This window comes from Psammomys obesus, unplaced genomic scaffold, assembly GCF_907164565.1.
Source record: "Psammomys obesus unplaced genomic scaffold, mPsaObe1.curated_primary_1811, whole genome shotgun sequence".
In the NCBI taxonomy this organism is placed as follows: Eukaryota; Metazoa; Chordata; class Mammalia; order Rodentia; family Muridae; genus Psammomys; species Psammomys obesus.
In genome coordinates this window covers 1,303,887-1,322,781 of record NW_026590468.1, presented here as the reverse complement: position 1 = coordinate 1,322,781, position 18,895 = coordinate 1,303,887, and the positions used below count along the sequence as shown (strand labels likewise).

Below are 18,895 nucleotides of genomic sequence, written 5' to 3'. Positions count from 1 at the left end.
CTCACTGGATGTCTACATTTAGAAAAATGCAAATAATCCATATTTGTCACCCTGCCCAAAACTCAAGACTGAGTGGATCAAAGGACCTCAACATAAAACCATAAACACTAAATCTTTTATATAGAAATAAGGAAAGAGTCTTGAACTCGTTGGCACAGGAGACAACCTTCTGAATAGAACACAAACAGCTCAGGCTCTAAGATCAACAATTAATAAATGGGACCTCATGAAACTAAAAAGCTTCTGTAAGGAAAAAGACACTGTCAACAGAGTCAACAGAACAAAATGGCAACCTGTAGATTGAGAAAAGATCTTCACCTACTCAATACTGACAAAGGGGTAATATTCAAAATATATAAAGAACTTAAGAAATTAAACTTCATCAAACCAAATAATCCCATTAAAAATGGGGTACAGCGCTAAATAGAGAATTTCCAATAGAGAACTCTCAAACAGCCAAGAAGCACTTAAAGAAATTATCAAAATCAAGTAATCCAATAAAGAAATGGGGTACAGAGCTAAACAGAAAATTCTCTGTAGAGGAATATAGAATGGCAGAGAAACACTGAAAGAAATGCTCAATGTCCTTAGTCATCAGGGAAATGCAAATCAAAACGACCCTGAGATTTCACCTCACATCCATCAGAATGGCTAGGATCAAAAACTCATGTGACAATACATACTGGAGAGGGTGTGGAAAAAGGGGAAACCCTCCTCCATTGCTGGTGGGAATGTAAACTTGTACAACCACTTTGGAAATCAATCTGGCCCTTTCTCAGAGAATTAGAAATAGTGCTACCTCAAGATCCAGATATACGGCTCCTTGTCATATATCAAGAATATGCTCAACTATACAAGGGGATTTTGCTCAACCATGTTCATAGCAGCTTTATTCGTAATAGCCAGAATCTGAAAACAACACAGATGTCCCTCAACTGAGGAATGGATACAGAAATTATGGTACATTTACACAATGGAATACTACTCAGCAATTAAAAACAAGAAATTTGCAGACAAATGGTGGGATCTACAAAAGATCACCCTGAATAAGGTATCCCAGAAGCAGAAAGACACACATGGTATAAACTCATTTATAAGTGGATATTAGACATATACTATAGGATAAACATACAAAATATGTACTCCTAAAGAAGCTAAGCAAGAAGGAGGACCCTGGATAAGATGATCAATCCTCACTCAGAAAGACAAATGGGATGGGCATTGGAAGAAGGACAAAACAGGAAACAGGACAGGAACCTACCACAGAGGGCCTCTGAAATACTATCTAGCAGTGTATCAAAGCAGATGCTGAGGTTCATAACCAAACTTTGGGCAGAGTGTAGGGAATCTTATGAAAGAAGAGGGAGATAGTAAGACCTGGAGAGGACAGGAGCTCCACAAGGAGAGCAACAGAACTAAAATATCTGGGCACAGTGGTCTTTGTTGAGACAGATACTCTAACCAAGGACCATTCATGGATATAACCTAAAACCCCTGCTCAGATGTAGCTCATGGCAGCTCAATTACCAACTGGGTTCCCTAGTAATGGGAACAGGGACTGTCTCTGATATGAGCGCAGTGGCTGGCTCTTTGATCACCTCCCCTTGAGGGGGTAGCAGCCTTGCTAGGCCACTGAGAAAGACAATGCAGCCAGTCCTGATGAGACCTGATAGTTTAGGGTCAGATGGAAGGAGAGGAGGACCTCTCCTATCCATGGACTTGGAGATGGGCATGGGAGGAGATGAGGGAGGGAGGGTGGGAGCTGGGATACAAAGTAAATAAACTGTAATTAATATAAAAAATTAAAATTAAAAAAAGAAATGATCAACTTCTTATGTCAATGCAAAGCAAAACAACTCTGAGATTCTATCTTACACCCATCAGAATGACTAAGATCAAAAACTCAAAGGACAGTACATGCTGGCCAGGGAGTGCAAACTTGTTCAACCACTTTGGTGGGAGTGCAAACTTGTTCAACCACTTTGGAAATCAATCTGGCAGTTTCTCTGAAAATTGGGAATAGGCCTACTTCAAGACCCAGATCTACCACTCCTGAGCACACACCCAAGAGATGCCCCACCACACCAGTATGTTCATTGCTCAACTATTTTTATTGCAGCTCCATTTGTAACAGCTAGAAACTGGAAACAACCCAGATGTCCTTCAATCAAAGAATGGAAACATTTACACAATGGACTGCTACTCAGCTATTAAAAACAAGGAAGTCATGAAATTTGCAGGCAAATAGATGGATCTGGAAAGATCATCCTGAGTGAGGTAACCCAGACTCAGAAAGACACACATGGTATGTACTCACTGATTAGAGGATATTAACTGTATAGTACAGGATGAACTTACAATTTACAGACCCAAAGAAGCTAAGAAGCAAGGAGGGCCCAAGGGAGGATGTGTAAATATCACTCAGAAGGAGAAACAGAATATTCACTGGAAGTGGTTGAAGAGAGGAAACAGAATAGGAGAGGGAACCAGATAGGAGAGGGAACACTGAGGGCAATGAGTGTAGGGATCAAATGTAGGGTGAGCTGGGGTGAGAGGACAGAGGGCTTACAGGCAGGGAAGTACCCATGGGTAGGGACATCTCTTAGACAAACTGGAAACCTGCAACAGGGTGGGATCCTGGAAGGATAAGGGGTGACTCTAGCTGAAACCCCTGGTAGAGGGGGTCATGGAGACTGGAAAGACCACTTCCTAATGAGAAAGGACTCTTGGTGGAGAGAGGGGAACAGTGAAACACCTTCAAATCTTCCACCTGGAATTTACCCTACCTACAGCATATGCAGGGATTAAGATATAACAGAGATCGAGGAAATGTACAACCAATGCCTAGCCTAACCTGAGACTATCTCATGGGAGAGAGCCAACCCCTGACACTATTAATGAAGCTCTACTCTTTTTGCAAACAGGAGCCTGGCATAGCTGTCCTCTGAGAGGTTCCACCCAGCTACAGATAGAAACAGAAACAGAAACTCACAGCCAAACACTGGAAGGAATATAAGGAGCCTTGTAGAAGAGTTGGAGGGGGGGAAGGATAGGATGATCTGGAGGAGACAGGACAAGAAGACCAACAGTCTCAACCCAGAGGGGCTTGTGAAAACTGAATCACCAACCAAGGACCAAGGACCATGCATGGACTAGATCTAGACATATGATACCCAATGGGCAGGCTACCCTCTATGTGGGTTCTCCAGAAAGGGTATCGGGAGCTGTCTCTGACATGGTCTCTGTTTCCTGCTTTTTGATCACTTCACCCTGGGTTGGCTGCAGTGCCAGGACACTGTGAAAGAGGAAGTACACAGTCCTGATGAGACTGATGTGCTGAGGCAGGTTTGTGGGGGCAGGGTCTCCCCTTTTCTGTGGGACTGGGTAGGGGAGAGGTGATAAAAGGATGAGAGAGGATGAAGGAGAAAGATTGGTAGTAGAGGAGCGTCTACCATTGAGATGTAAAGTAACTAACTAACTAAATAAATAATTTTAAAACCTAACATCTACAGCAAAAATATCATTTATATATATGTATCTGTATATACTTATATGCATTAGTATAAATATATTTTATATATCCCAATAAAGTAGCATAATGATTTCTGATGTTTAAAATAAATTAATAAGTGGAAAAAAGATTCTAACTAAAAAAAAAAAAAATCCCCGGTCCAGACGGATCAAAACCAATACAAAAATTATAAAAAGTAAAATAAAGAAGTAGAAAAAGCATTTTCAAAATTCTTATTTAAAGTTAGTATTACTTTTAAAACAAACAATAACAAAACAAAACACAACAATAACAGAAAAGTATAGATCAGTATTTTTTATGAATATAGATTAAAAATCCTCCTTTTCTCCTCCTATGCCCCTTCCCTAATCCATTGAGAGGGGAGGACCTTCTCCCCTTCTATCTGACCCTAGCCTATCAGGGCTGGCTGTATCATCTTCCTCCTGGCAAGGATGCACCCCCCAGGGGGAAATGATCAAAGAACCAGACAGTTCATGTCAGAAACAGTCCCTGCCCTGCCCCCCTTACTAGGGAACCCACTTGGAAACTAAGCAGGGGGTCTAGGTCCTCTCCATGCATAGTTCTTGGTTGAAGTATCGTCTCTACAGGACACTCTGGTCCCAGTTTTTGTTTGTTTGTTTGTTTAGCTTCGTTGGTCTCTGTGTGAAGTTCCTGTCCCCTCCAGGTCTTTCTTTCATGAAATTTGCAAGCAAATGGTGGGAACTAGAAAAGATCATCCTGACTGAGGTATCCCAGAAGCAGAAAGATATATATGGTATATAATCATTTATAAGTGGATATTAGCCATATAATATAGGATTAAACATACTAAAATTTATAGTCCTAAGAAGCTAAACAACAAGGAGAACATCGAAAGTAGGAGAAGACAAGGAACATGACAGGAGCCTTTCACAGGGGGCCTCTGAAAGACTACCCATCAGGGTATGAAAGGAGATACAGAGACTCATAACCAAACTTTGGGCAGAGTGCAGGAACCTTATGGAAGAAGAGGGAGATAGGAAGACCTGGAGGGGACAGGAAATCTTAATATAATTTCTTGGCAACCTGTAGGCCAAAACATTTCATTCATAGTTCCCTGTATAGTACTAGTATGTAGTACTGTATTATACCAGTATGCACCAATATATCATTGTTCTTAGAGTCTTACTAAGCAATTATTTTTCTCTTCTCATTTATGAAAAGCCTTGACACAGGTATCTTTTTACTTCCCAAAGCTCATTGTCTCATTTCTGTTGCAGAATTGGTATTGGCATTCACTATCTGGAGAGCCATTATCCAGCCATGTGCTGGTATTCTAACATTGTAAAATATCATCTGGTTTCTTAATTATTTATTTTATTTTTGAGATTATAACATGGTTATATCATTTACCCCTTCCTCTAAACTCTTCTATATGCCTTTCCTTGTTATCTTCCAAGTTTATAGCCTCCTTTTTTATTAATTGTTGCTACATAAATAAATATTCTTAAATACATAAATTTAATTTGCTCCATCTGTGTAATTTTGTTTGTATGTATGATTTCAGGGTTGACTACTGGTTTTGTTGTAAGAAAAACATGAGAATAAACTTTACCAGGCAGTGGATGATACTTCAATTGCTTTGTGCACAGTCATGTTTTTATTGGAAGTACTCTACTTTTTCACATTTTTTTTAACAAAATCATATCAACTTTTCAAACATTCTGAGCTCTTCTCTTTACCATTTGAGGAAAACTCTTAATTACATGACCCAGCATTTTCCTCAGGGCTGTCTGCATGTCTTTGTTCCTTAGACTGTAAATAATGGGGTTGAGCAGAGGTGTCAGAACGGTGTATGTCACTGCCATCAGTGTGTCATCCTTGAAAGAGTCGCTGTTCTTGGGCCTCAGATAGACAAAGGAAGCAAACCCATAATGTATGAACACCACAGTGAAGTGGGAGGAACATGTTGAAAAGGTCTTATACCTTCCCTTGGCAGAGGGCATCTTCGCAACTATGGACAAAATGAAGATATAAGAAATCATGATCAAAATAAAGCTGCCTATCAACACAGAGATGATGAGTGCAAGGAGAATCGTTTTCTGAAGAAAAGTGCAGTTACAGGCAAGGGCGACCACAGGTTCAATATCACAAAAAAAGTGCTGAATGATATTGGAGTTACAAAAAGACAAGTTGAATATTATGATGACAGTGCACAGAGAAGCTGAGAACCCGAGCACACTGGAGGCCATAATGAGCTGGAAGCAGAGCTTTCTAGTCATAAAAATGGGATAATGCAGGGGGTTGTGGATGGCAGTGTAACGGTCATAAAACATGGCAGACAAGATGAAACAGTTGTTGGCTGCCAGCCCAAAGAAGAATAACATCTGGGTGGCACACTCAGGGAGAGAGATGGCCTTGCTCTCTGATAGCAAGTCCACTAACATGTGGGGCAGGATCACCATAGTGGTGCAGGTTTCTGAAAAGGACAGGGCGAAGAGGAAAAAGTACATGGGGGTGTGAAGGCTGTGGTTGAGCTTGATGGCCACCATGATGGATGCATTTGCTAGGAGGATGGTCACATGGGAGAGGAGAATCACAGCAAAGAGTAGATTCTGCAGTTCTGGGAAACTGGAAAATCCCCACAGAATGAACATGGTCACTGTGGTGTGGTTGCCCATCTTCATTTTCCTAGTGGTAGCAATTTTTCCTGAAAGTTAATATGTGCTTTAAGTCAAGACTGAGGTGAATGCCTAAGTACTCAGACATCAGTTGACCTTCAATCAAGTACTTTTGTTCAGTAGTCAAGGAAGTACTGATGAGAGAGCCTGTAAAGGGAGAATTAAATGTGCTGTGGTTGAATTCAATGTGAGAAGCAAATATGACAAGGAGAGACATTCTAAATGATTAACTTATAACTGTTGTATAGCCTCAAACATCTTATAGCAGTCCACTTCACTCTACCTTACCTTTTTCTCCTTGTCAGTCAAAACTTTACAAGGGAAGAAAGTATTTAAAAGATGCTTAAGTTCTTACCTTCAGATATGATAATAGTGTCCTGGTCCTCTTTTGAGATGTTTTATAATTACTGTTCTTGTGAAAAAGGCTGCTTTAAAACTTAGATGCAATGAGAATTAACACAATGAGAATTAATTTTTTTTCTTTTCCCATTAGTTCTTGAAATAGATACACTACTTGAAAGTAACTGGAATATTTTTATACAGCTTGGGATTTAATTCCAGGCAATTTTCAGGGAAAAAGAGAGGCAATTAGAAATCATGGGTGTAGGGCCTGGGTTTAGAGAAAGAGAGGGTTTCACTGGATGGTCTTCTGTGAAAATCCATAAAGCTTAAAGATAAAAAATGACAACATGTCTTTAAGTGGAACATGCTAACATGTAACTGTGATCCCAGTTACTCAGAAATCTGAAGCAGGGGGACTTCTTCAGCCTAGAAATTCATGGTGAGCATGGGCAAACTTGGAAAAAGAAAAAAAAGAAAGGAAGAGAAAAAGAAATTTAATTTTAACTGAATTATATCTCTGTTATATTCTGAATTTCCAGAAATAAAATATGAGATAAGGTACCCAAATAATCAATATTTACTTACCCCTAAAAGTGATCTAGTCAGACTGTATGTTAGATAGAATTTCCTCATCCAGCTTCTCCAGAAATTGTATGTGGTATTTCAATCCTGATACCACAGAAATTGAAACTAAGAAATAGGTTGCATATAAAAGTATCAAAATTCAATCCATTGATTTCCCCCAATAGTTTGTTTAATATCTATGACTTGAGAAAGATGACACAAAATGACACTTAGATGAATTACACTGCCTCTGATAGAGAAAGATACCATCCAGATACATAATATAAAGTGGCAGAAGAATGCACTACCTTCCTCTGTGGAGCCAGGCATTCCCTTTCCAGAAGTGAACATTCATGTTATGATGGAATGCATTTTGCTGCTCACCATTTAAAGGTCTGGGGGAAAGTATGCCAGAGAGAGAAAACAGTGCAAATCCCCATCATGGGAAAAAACTGCCCATATTCAGAGATTATCATATTCTTGGTGAAATTGGGATGCACCCTCTTGGATGGTATCTGAGAGTATTGTACCCACACTTGAGGTAAGAGTGAGTAGCTTAGTTTGGGAAGGTAGTACAGTTTGTTTAAGGTAGAGCTGGTATTCACACACAGGTGATGTGCTTCTGGACCAAGAAGATCCCCTTGTAAATATAAATGCTGTAGAGTGACTTTCAAGTTCTACAGATCCCCATAATCTTCTCACAACAACCTTCCTTCTATGGGAAAACATGCTGATGTCCACCAACTCTGTCATGCTTTTTCTCTACTCTTTAGTACATTGCTGCTTTGCCTTGTGGCACAATTGCCTCTACTCATTCATCTCTGGATCTTAAACCATAGCTTTTGCTTCCAATCCAATTCAAATAGTGTCTATTTAAGAAGCCTGTTAACCATTGTGGTTGAGTTAATGATTTTTTTTCTGCATTGGCATCTGTTTTTATTATGCTAGCATTATACATTATACAAAAGTCAGGTCAGAGGAAGATCTTAGCATTTTGTATCTCCTCCCTGAGGTCAACAGGTCCGACAAGCTGAAAATCACTAAAATGACCAGAAGAAGGAGAGATGAAGAAAGAGTCAAACCTTCTAAGTTAGGCATGGGTGTCAGAGAAACATCAGGAGAGTGAGCTGCAGATATGGGTTCAGATAACACACTACTTCAGTTTCTTGTGTCCAGGGGCATGAGGAGAACCAGAAAGACATGGCCAGGATAGAAAAGAGATAATATGTCTAAGAATAGAAACCTCATAGTCATTCAACTCTGAGACTTGGAGTTTAATTTTTTTCCTAAACTTGAACATGCAAAAGTTTAAAAATGTGTCTAAAGAAATATTTTTCTCTCACACCAATCATCCCCTTTTCAGTCACCTTAGTGTAAGTAATTTAATAAATACTAGAAAGGAAAAAGAAAATACAAACAGGACTCCCCAAAGAGGGAGTGAGGTAGTGAACTGAGTTGAAATCACTCAAAAGCTGAGTGGATTAAGGCTGGAGAGGTGACTCCAGGGTAAAAGCACTTACTACTTTTGTAAAAAACTGGAGTTTAGTTCCTAGTACCCATGCCAAGTGGCTCAGGAAGACTTGGAATCCAGCTCCAGGGAATCCAATTCCTTCTCCTGCACTCCACCTGCTCATTCATTCAAGCACGCGCGCGCGCACACACACACACACACACACACACACACACACACACACAGGCAGACACAATCCTTTTTAAATCTAGAAAGTGTTTATTTTAAACACAGTTTGTGCTGTACCAAGTTTGTAATTGGAAACAATTTTCATTTCCCAAGACCTCAGTTTTTCCAGACCCCACTTTTGCAATGAGATTTAGAGGAGTTGGTTTGACATATTTCTTTTAAACAGCATGGAAATCTACTGGGATTTTTATTATTCTTCTTGATTTTAGGTTATTTTGTCCTTCACTATTTAAAAACTCAAGGAGCTGTTAACGGCCTTCCTAGAGGCATTTGAAATATTTTTTAATTAATTAATTTTTAAATTAATTACAATTTATTCATTTTGTATCCCAGCTATAGCCCCTTCCCTCTTCTCCTCCCATTCCTACCCTTCCTTTGTCTTCTCCTCCCAGACCTCCCACCTCCAGTCCACTAATAGGGGAGGTCCTCCTCCCCTTCCATCTGACCCTAGCCTATCAGGTCTCATCAGGACTGGCTACATTGTCTTTCCCCTGTGGCCTGGTAAGGCTGCTCCCCCCTCAGAGGGAACTGATCAAAGAACAGGTCAGAGACAGTCCCTGTTCCCATTACTAGGGCACCCACTTGGACACTGAGCTGCCATGGGCTACATCAGTGCAAGGGTTCTAGGTTATCTCCATCAATGGTTCTTGGTTGGAGCATCAGTCTCAGAAAAGACCCCTGTGGCCAGATTTTTGGTTCTGTTGCTCTCCTTGTGGAGCTCACCTGGAGGGGCATTTGAAATCTTGGTCACCAGTCTTGAAATCTTGCATCACCAGTCAGGATGTACTACAAAACTTTCCTGGCAGCTGCTACTAACTAACGAGTGAAGTTCAGTGCTTAAAACATAGTGATATGAAGTGAATAAATTGTAATAAATAATAATAATTTTAAAATAAAGATAAAAAAGACATAAAAAACCATAGTGACAATTTGTCACCAGTCCTAAGGAAGGTGCACTGGCCTGTCTTCAAACCTAATTTGACTTTGACTCAGATGCACACAGTGACTGGTATTTTAATAGTCTGGAAGATGAGAGGCTGTTTTATACAGTTACAGGTGGTAGAAAATATAACAAAATAAAGAGATCCATGAGTTTTGTTTTATTTTTTTCTAGCTGGAATTGTATTTCCTGGTTTCATATATAGTTTTTTTTTCTTAATTTTTCCACCATAAGAATGTTTGCTGAGCTTATAAATCTTGATCACATAGTAATGAGATCAAATGGTCACAAAGAATGAGTATCGAAATGACAAACAAGGAGAAAAATGGGAAGAAGCCAGCTGCTAGTGATTTATAGTGAAAACCATGAATGAAACAATAAAACCAGAAAAACTGTTTTATTATTATACACAAATATATTTTCAAATATATATATGCCTATTAATTTTATACATAATGCATATTTTGTATATACTTGAAAATGTGCTTTCATGTATACATTTGATCATTTCTGCTAATTTTTTTTATTTTTTTATTTTTTTTAATTTTTCTTTTTAGTTACATTTTGTTAACTCTGTGTCCCAGCTGTATCCTGCTCCCTCATTCCCTCCCCAACCCCACACTCCCTCCCTGGTCTCCTCCCTGCCCCTTTCCAAGTCCCCTGATAGGGGAGGACCTCCTCCCCTTTCATCTGACCCTGTTTTATCAGGTATCTTCAGGGCTGGCTGCAAAGTCCTCCTCTGTGGCCTAACAGACTGCTCCTCCCCTGGGGAGGATGTCACACAGCCTGCCCTTGAGATCCTGTTAGAAATAGTCCGTGTTCCCCTTACTTTGGAAAACTACTTGGTTACTGAGCTACCACAGGCCACATCCGAGCAGAAGTTCTAGGTTATATCCATAGATGGTCCTTGGTTGAGTGTCAGTCTCAGAAAAGACCCTGTGCCCAGATATATTTGGTCCTTGTAGAGCTCCTATCCTTTCCATATCATACTAACTTCCCTTCTTTCATATGATTCCCTGCACTCTGCCGAGGGTTTGGTTATGAGTTTTAGTGTCTGCTTTGAAACACTGCTAGGTAGAGTCTTTCAGATGCCTTTTGTGGTAGACTCCTGTCATAAGTTCAATGCACATCCCATTTGTCTTTCTAAATGAGGATTAATCACCTTCGCCTGTGTCCACTTTCTTGATTATCTTCTTTAGGTGTGTAGATTTCATTATGTTTATCATGTCTTGTAGGTCTATATAAGCGAGTATATACCAAGTTTGTCTTTCTCCTTCTGGGATACTTCACTCAGAATAATCTTTTCTAGATCCCACCACTTGCCTGCAAATTTCATGATTTCCTCCTTTTTGATTGCTGAGTAGTATTCCATTGTGTAAAAATACCACAATTTCTGTATCCATTCCTCCGTTGATGAACATCTGGGTTGTTTCCAAGTTCTGGCTATTACAAATAAAGCTGCTACGAACATGGTTGAACAAATGTCCTTGTTGTGTACTTGAGCAAATTTTGGGTATATACCTAGGAGTGGTATAGCTGGGTCTTGAGGTAGCACTACTCCTACTTGTCTGAGAAAGCGCCAGATTGACTTCCAGAGCGGTTGAACCAGTTTACATTCCCACCAGCAATGGAGGAGGGTTCCCTTTTCTCCACAACCTCTCCAGCATGTGCTATCACTTGAGTTTTTCATCTTGGCCATTCTGATGGGTGTAAGGTGAAATCTCAGGGTCGTTTTGATTTGCATTTCCCTAATGGCTAATGAGGTTGAGCATTTCTTTAAGTGTTTCTCTGCCATTCAATGTTCCTCTTTCGAGAATTCTCTGTTTAGCTCTGTTCCCCATTTTTTAAGTGGATTACTTGGTTTGTTGCTTTTCTGCTTCTTTAGTTCTTTATATATACTTGATATTAGCCCTCTGTCAGATAAAGGGTTGGTGAAGATTCTTTCCCAATCTGTAGGCTGTCTATTTGTTTTGATGACAGTGTCTTTTGCTTTACAGAAGCTTTTCAGTTTCATGAGGTCCCATTTATTGATTGTTGCTCTTAGAGCCTGTGCTGTTGGTGTTCTGTTCAGGAAGTTGTCTCCTGTGCCAATGAGTTCTAGGCTGTTTCCCACTTTTTTTTTTCCAACTGATTTAGAGTATCTGGTTTTATGTTGAGGTCCTTGATCCACTTGGACTTTAGTTTTGTGCAGGGTGATAAATATGGATCTATTTTCATTTTTCTGCATGTAGACATCCAGTTGGTCCAGCACCATTTGTTGAAGATGCTGTCTTTTTTCCATTGAATGGATTTGGCTTCTTTGTCAAATATTGAGTATTCATAGGTGTGTGGGTTTATTTCTGGGTCTTCTATGCGATTCCATTGATCCTCCTTTCTGTTTCTATGCCAATACCATGCAGTTTTTATTACTGTTGCCCTGTAGTACAGCTTGAGATCGGGAATGGAGATACCTCCAGATGATCTGTTGTTGTACAGGATCGTTTTGGAGATTCTGAGTTTTTTGTTTCTCCATATGAAGCTGAGAATCTTTTTTTCAAGGTCTGTAAAGAATTGAGTTGGTATTTTGATGGGAATTGCATTGAATCTGTAGATTGCTTTTGGCAGGATGGCCATTTTCACAATGTTAATCCTACCAATCCATGAGCACGGGAGATCTTTCCATCTTCTGAGATCTTCTTCAATTTCTTTCTTCAAAGACTTGAAGTTTTTCTCAAACAGGTCTTTCATTTGCTTGGTTAGAGTCACACCAAGATACTTTATGTTATTAGTGGCTATTGTGAAGGGTGTTGTTTCCCTAATTTCTTTCTCAGCCTTTTTGTCTTTGGTATACAAGAGGGCTTCTGATTTTTTTGAGTTGATTTTGTATCCTGCCACATTGCTGAAGGTGTTTATCAGCTGAAGAAGTTCTCTGGTTGAATCTTTGGGTTCGCTCATGTATACTATCATATCATCTGCAAATAGTGACACTTTGACCTCTTCCTTTCCGATTTGTATCCCCTTGATCTCCTTTAGTTGTCTTATTGCTCTGGCTAGGACTTCAAGTACAATGTTAAAGAGATATGGAGAGAGTGGGCAGCCTTGTCTTGTCCCTGATTTCAGTGGGATTGATTTAAGTTTCTCTCCATTGAGTTTGATGTTGGCTATAGGCTTGCTGTATATTGCCTTTACTATCTTTAGGTATGTGCCTTGTATCCCTGATCTCTCCAAGACTTTAAACATAAATGGGTGTTGGACTTTGTCAAATGCTTTTTCAGCATCTAAGGAGATGATCATGTGGTTTTTCTCCTTCATTTTGTTTATGTGGTGGATTACATTGATGGATTTCCGTATGTTGAACCACCCTTGCATTCCTGGGATGAAGCCTACTTGGTCATGGTGGATGATATCTTTGATGTGTTCTTGGATTCGGTTTGCAAGTATTTTATTGAGTATTTTTGCATCAATGTTCATAAGAGAGATAGGTCTGAAGTTCTCTTTTTTTGTTGGATCTTTGTGTGGTTTAGGTATCAAAGTGACTGTGGCTTCATAGAATGAGTTTGGTAGTGTTCCTTCTGTTTCTATTTTATGGAATAGTTTGAGGAGAATTGGTGTTAGTACTTCTTTAAAGGTCTTGTAGAATTCTGCGCTGAAGCCATCTGGTCCAGGGCTTTTTTTGGAGGGGAGACTGTTAATTACTGCTTCAATTTCCTTGGGAGATATAGGACTATTCAGTCTTTCTACCTGATCTTGACTTAATTTTGGTAGATGGAATCTGTCAAGAAAGTTATCCATTTCATTTAGATTTTCAAATTTTGTGCCATATAGGCTTTTGTAGTATGACCTAATAATCGTTTGGATTTCCTCAGTGTCTGTAGTTATGTCCCCATTTTCCTTTCTGATTTTGCTGATTTGTATGGTTTCTCTCTGCTTTTTAGTTAGTTTGGCTAAGGGTTTGTCTATCTTGTTGATTTTCTCAAAGAACCAGCTTTTTGTTTCATTGATTCTTTGGATAATTTTATTTGTTTCTAATTGATTGATTTCTGCCCTTAGTTTGATTATTTCCAGCCGTCTGCTCCTCTTGGGTGTATCTGCTTCTTTTTTTTCTAGGGTTTTCAGTTGGGCCATTAAGTTGTTTGTATGTGATGTTACAGATTTCTTCTTGTAGGCACTTAGTGCTATAAATTTTCCTCTGAGCACTGCTTTCAATGTGTCCCATAAATTTGGGTATGTTGTGCCTTCATTTTCATTGAATTCTAGAAAGTCCTTAATTTCTTTCTTTATTTCTTCCTTGACCCAGCTGTCATTGAGTAGTAAGTTGTTCAGTTTCCATGTGCGTGTTGGCTTTTTGTTGTTTCTGTTGTTGTTGATGTCCAGCTTTAGTCCATGGTGGTCAGATAGTATACAAGGGATTATTTCAATCCTTTTGTATCTGTTGAGGCTTGCTTTGTGACCAACTATATGGTCTATTTTGGAGAAGGTTCCATGTGGTGCTGAAAAGAAGGTATACTCTTTTGAGTTTGGGTGAAAAGATCTGTAGACGTCTATTAGGTCCATTTGATTTAGGGATTCTGTGAGTGCTTTTATTTCCCTATTTGGTGTCTGTCTGGTTGATCTGTCCCTTGATGAGAGTGGGGTGTTGAAGTCTCCCACTATTAAGGTATTAGGATCAATGTATGATTTAAGCTTTAATATTGTTTCATTTACGAATGTAGGTGCTCTTGTATTTGGGGCATAGATATTCAAAATTGTGATGTCCTCTTGTTGGATTTTTCCTTTGATGAGAATATAGTGGCCCTCCTTATCTTTTTTGATTAACTTGGGTTGAAAGTCTATTTTATTAGATATTAGGATGGCTACTCCAGCTTGTTTTCTGGAACCATTTGCTTGAAAAACATTTTTCCAGCCCTTTACTCTGAGGTAGTGTTTATCTTTGTTGCATAGGTGTGTTTCTTGGATGCAACAGAATGTTGGGTCCTGTTTCCGTAACCATTCTGTTAGCCTGTGTCTTTTTATTGGTGAGTTGAGTCCATTAATATTGATAGATAATATTGACCAATGCATGTTAGTTCCTTTTGTAATGGAGTCGATGATCTTACCTTGTTTCATTGCTTGTTTTCTTTTCATTTTTGTTGGGATATTATCTGTATGCCCTGTTTTCTTGGGTGAATTCGTTTTCGTTGGATTGGAGTTTTCCTTCTAGTATCTTCTGTAGGGTTGGTTTGCTGTATAGATATTGCGTAAATTTAGTTTTGTCATGGAATATTTTGTTTTCTCCATCTATGTTGATTGAAAGCTTTGCAGGGTATAGTAGTCTGGGTTGACATTTGTGATCTCTTAGAGTCTCCATGATGCTTGCTCAGGCCCTTCTGGCTTTCATATTTTCTGATGAGAAGTCTGGTGTGATTCTGATAGGTCTACCTTCATATGTTACTTGGCCTTTTTCCCCTGCTGCTTTTAATATCTTTTCTTTGTTCTGTATATGTAGTGTTTTGACTATGATGTGACGTGATGTGTTTCTTTTCTGGTCTAGTCTATTTGGTGTTCTGTAGGCCTCTTGTATATTTATGGACATCTCTTTCTTTAAGTTGGGAAAATTTTCTTCTATGATTTTCTTGAAAATATTTTCTGGACCTTGGAGCCTGGAGTCTTCTTTTTCATCAATTCCTATTATTCTTAGATTTTGTCTTTTCATAGCATCCTTGATTTCTTGGATATTTTGTGATTGGAATTTTTCTGATTTTACTTTTTCTTTGAGAGAAGTATCAATTTCTGCAAGTGTGTCTTCAGCTCCAGAGATTCTCTCTTCCATCTCTTGTATTCTGTTGGTGATGCTTACTTTTGTGGTTCCTGATCTTTTCTCCAAGTTCTCCAGCTCAAGAGTTTTCTCATTTTGTGTTTTCTTTATTGATTCTAATTCTGTTTTCATGCCTTGCACCATTTCTTTCATGTGTTTTAATTTGGATTCCTGTCTCTCTACGATGGACTCTATTTCTTTGTTCATTTCCTTTCTGTATGCCACTAATTTTTTCTCTACTTGTGCCTCTATTTGTTTGGCTATGTTTGCCTGTGTTTCTTTAAGGGTTTTGTCTATTTCTTCTTTCTTTACCTCCAATTGACTGGCCAACTCTTTGAAAGATTTGTTCATTTCCTCCTTATGAGCCTCAAATAATTGAGCAAGCATGGCTTTAAGGTCATTTTCCTGTGCTTCTGATGAATTGGAGTATCCATCGATTTTGGGGTTTGCTGGTGAAGTCATGATGTCCTGATTTATGTTGGAAGTGTTCTTTCGCCTACCCCTGGCCATTGGCTTATCTGAGACCTTCCCTGTTTGTTTTTGGATTCTGCCGATCAGACTGGTACTGTCTCTCGAGTCTGGAGAATTCTTCAGGAAGTTGAGAGAGGTCCCGTGTCCTTAGCGTGTGCTGAGGACTAGCTGTACCTGTGGGAGGAAAGTACGCAGGCGCAAACAGAGGCAAATGCAAGCGTGCGTGCGTGTGTATATGTGTGTGTGTGTGTAAGTGTGCGTGGGCGTGTGTCTCGAGGGACAGAGTGATGGCTAATGTTGAACCCTTGAGTGTGTGGGAGGGGCTCTGCAATGTATGTCGCAGGCGCTAGTGATGATCGCAGCGCAATTTCTGGCATTAACTGCCTTAACTCCTCAATTAGACCCACAGAGCAGGAACTTCAATGTTCCAAGTGCCCCTCTGTTTCCCAAAGTGGGTATATGGGTGGGAGGGGGTTCGATGCCTGGCTTCTGTTTTAGAAGGACCCAGGATCAGTGGAGCTGCAGATTCTCAAGGGTGCACTCACTTACAGGCAGGTTACTTGGCAGAGATCGGTGTATCTGGGCTCTCTGCTCTCTGGTTTGGCCCTGCTTCTTTGATGTGCTCCGCCAGTTCCGTGCTGTTGTCACTGCCAGGTTATGAGGTCTTGCTGCAGCTGGAGATTTCAGGGTGGTCACGTCAGTAGGAATCGGGGTAACCAGCCTTTCTGTTCTCTGGTTTGGCCCTGGTTAGTCTTAAACTGGAGGGCTGATGTGCCCCGCCAGCTCAGTGCTGCTCCGCCGCCAGGTTAGAAAATCCCGCTGTAACTGGAGACTGGGTTGCTAGTCCAGATGCTTTCTGGGAAGTCCTGGGGTCTCTTTACTGTGCTCTCCAAGCTTCGGAGGCCCAGCGCCTGGTGTGTCTAGCTTGTATGGTGTTTCTATCTGGTTTTGGTGAGTATATAGCGTATTCTCTGTCACTGTGGGATTGGGCGGGCCGTACCGTCAGTGATGGCACTCCTGCGGAGCTAGTATGGTGTCTAGCAGACTCGGGCCCTGGGAGGATGGTGCAGCAGCCGTGTGCGAATCTGGGGCTCCGAGACACAGTACTGCTGGCCTTTGCCGATAAAGGGCTTGGGGCTCCGCCTCAGTGGCTGCAAGCCCCAGGCAGTTAGGGAAAGGCGAGTCGCTGTGCTGAGGAGGAGGGAGGTCTGGGGGAGGGGAGTGCCGAGAGATCAAAGGATCGTTTCTCACCTTCCCCAAACAAGTCCCTGGGTGACCCGAGACCAAGGTTTTCACCTCCTGCGATGTTCCCTGTTGTTTAGAAAGTCTCTCCGTTGTTTCCCTGGCTTCAGAAGTTCTTCCACTCATCAACTCAGAACTTTATCTCTTCCACAGCTCGGAAACTGTGTGTGCTAGTCGCCATCTTGGCTCCGCCCCGACCTAATTTTTTGATACAATGAGTCACATTATTAAATTAGAAATTAAACCTTCAGTGTTACTAGAGTCTGTTTCTTATGTAGTAATGAATCGAACAGGTGGAGAAATGTTTGTATTCAAATTCAAGTTCTTCCATTACATACATGCAAGTAATTTATCCCCCTTATAACTAATTTTCTCTTTGTAACTACTTATCATTTTTGGGGGATTAGCATGTTACCTAAAGAAGACTGTGAGACAATAATTATTCAATACTTGCTAGTTGAATTTCTATTGGCTAAGATATCCCATGACCTACAGACAACTTTTCCTTACCAGGGCTTACCAGTACTTTCATATCCACAAAGTACCTGCTGTACTGTGTTAGATTTTGCTGATATGCTCAAGTTGATCTTCATCAGCTTTGTTTTCAGTTTCATGTTTTTAATTCCAGTGTATAGTTTTCCAAGTGCTTCTCATTGTCTGTGCATCAGATAGAAGTAGGAAAACCACAACAGCATAACTTTGTACCCTCTTATCCTCATCATATTTTTCCTATTAATATCCACAAAATTTAGTTTTTATTTGATATTTTTAAAAAACTATTCATGACAGATAAAAATGCACAAATAAATTCCCACCTCATACCAAAGAAGAATAACATCTAATCTTTTCAAAATAAGAGGGAATGAAGAACTTACACATAATTCACAAATTTCTCATTCCTTATGTAATGTCATTTAGGGAGAAATTTTTAAGTCACCTTTCCCTATGCAAATCTGTGATGAGTTCCCTTCTATCTGCAGTTGAATTCTTTTCTACCATCAGGCAAGTGTCCTTTTAGCTCCTTGTGGTTGGAGCTAATGAGATCTGCAAAGCCACCTGAGCATTATACCTTGCATCACTTGGAGTTTTGTGTCTCCAACAGAAGAACTGTCCTCTGTGGACCTACAACTCTTTCTGATGTCCACAAGATACTATTTTAATTCTCTCTCTATCTTTTTCTCTCTCAATTTCTCTCTCTTTACTTTGTTCTTGTCAGTTTAAAAAACTAAAATAATTGAAATTCAACTTGGTGAAATTTGTTTGAAAATGAGTGATTCCCTCAAGGGCATTTAGTCTTTATTTTTCTGAAAACCCACCAAGGCTTGAGAGCCTTATGTCCTATGTAGATGTCTAGGGTACATTCTCATCAGGTAAAGCTGTAGCCTGAGAATTCACATAAAAGTAATTTGGGGAAAAAAAGAACACATGGAGAAAATGTTTTTGTGACTGCTTTCTGATGAGGCAGCTCTTGGTAAAAGCCCACTATCACCAAATCTTACTCATAAATTCATAAATTTGTATTGTGTTAGTGTGACACATGGCAACACTGAAAGTGTTAGTTGATTTACTTCCTTAATTTTCCTACGTGGTGGTACATAATGTTCTACTCCAGATCTTACTGCATTTAAACAATTATACCATATGCATACATAGTAAGATTCAGAAGAGATAAGAGATGCTTTGACTGTCCTAT

The 18,895-nt window shown here is 39.8% G+C and overlaps 1 protein-coding gene across 1 annotated transcript; it reads right to left on the bottom strand.

Moving 5' to 3' along the window:
- Positions 1-5,205: 5,205 nt before the first annotated feature.
- Positions 5,206-6,171, bottom strand: LOC129676904 (olfactory receptor 10T2-like). The gene has a single exon (XM_055607419.1). The coding sequence runs from the start codon at positions 6,169-6,171 to the stop codon at positions 5,206-5,208; it is 966 nt and encodes a 321-aa protein (XP_055463394.1).
- Between the last annotated feature and the right edge of the window lie 12,724 nt (positions 6,172-18,895).

Bases quoted from the DNA above. Each gene is read 5' to 3' on its own strand.
- LOC129676904 (XM_055607419.1), bottom strand. From the start codon at position 6,171: ATGGGCAACCACACCACAGTGACCATGTTCATTCTGTGGGGATTTTCC.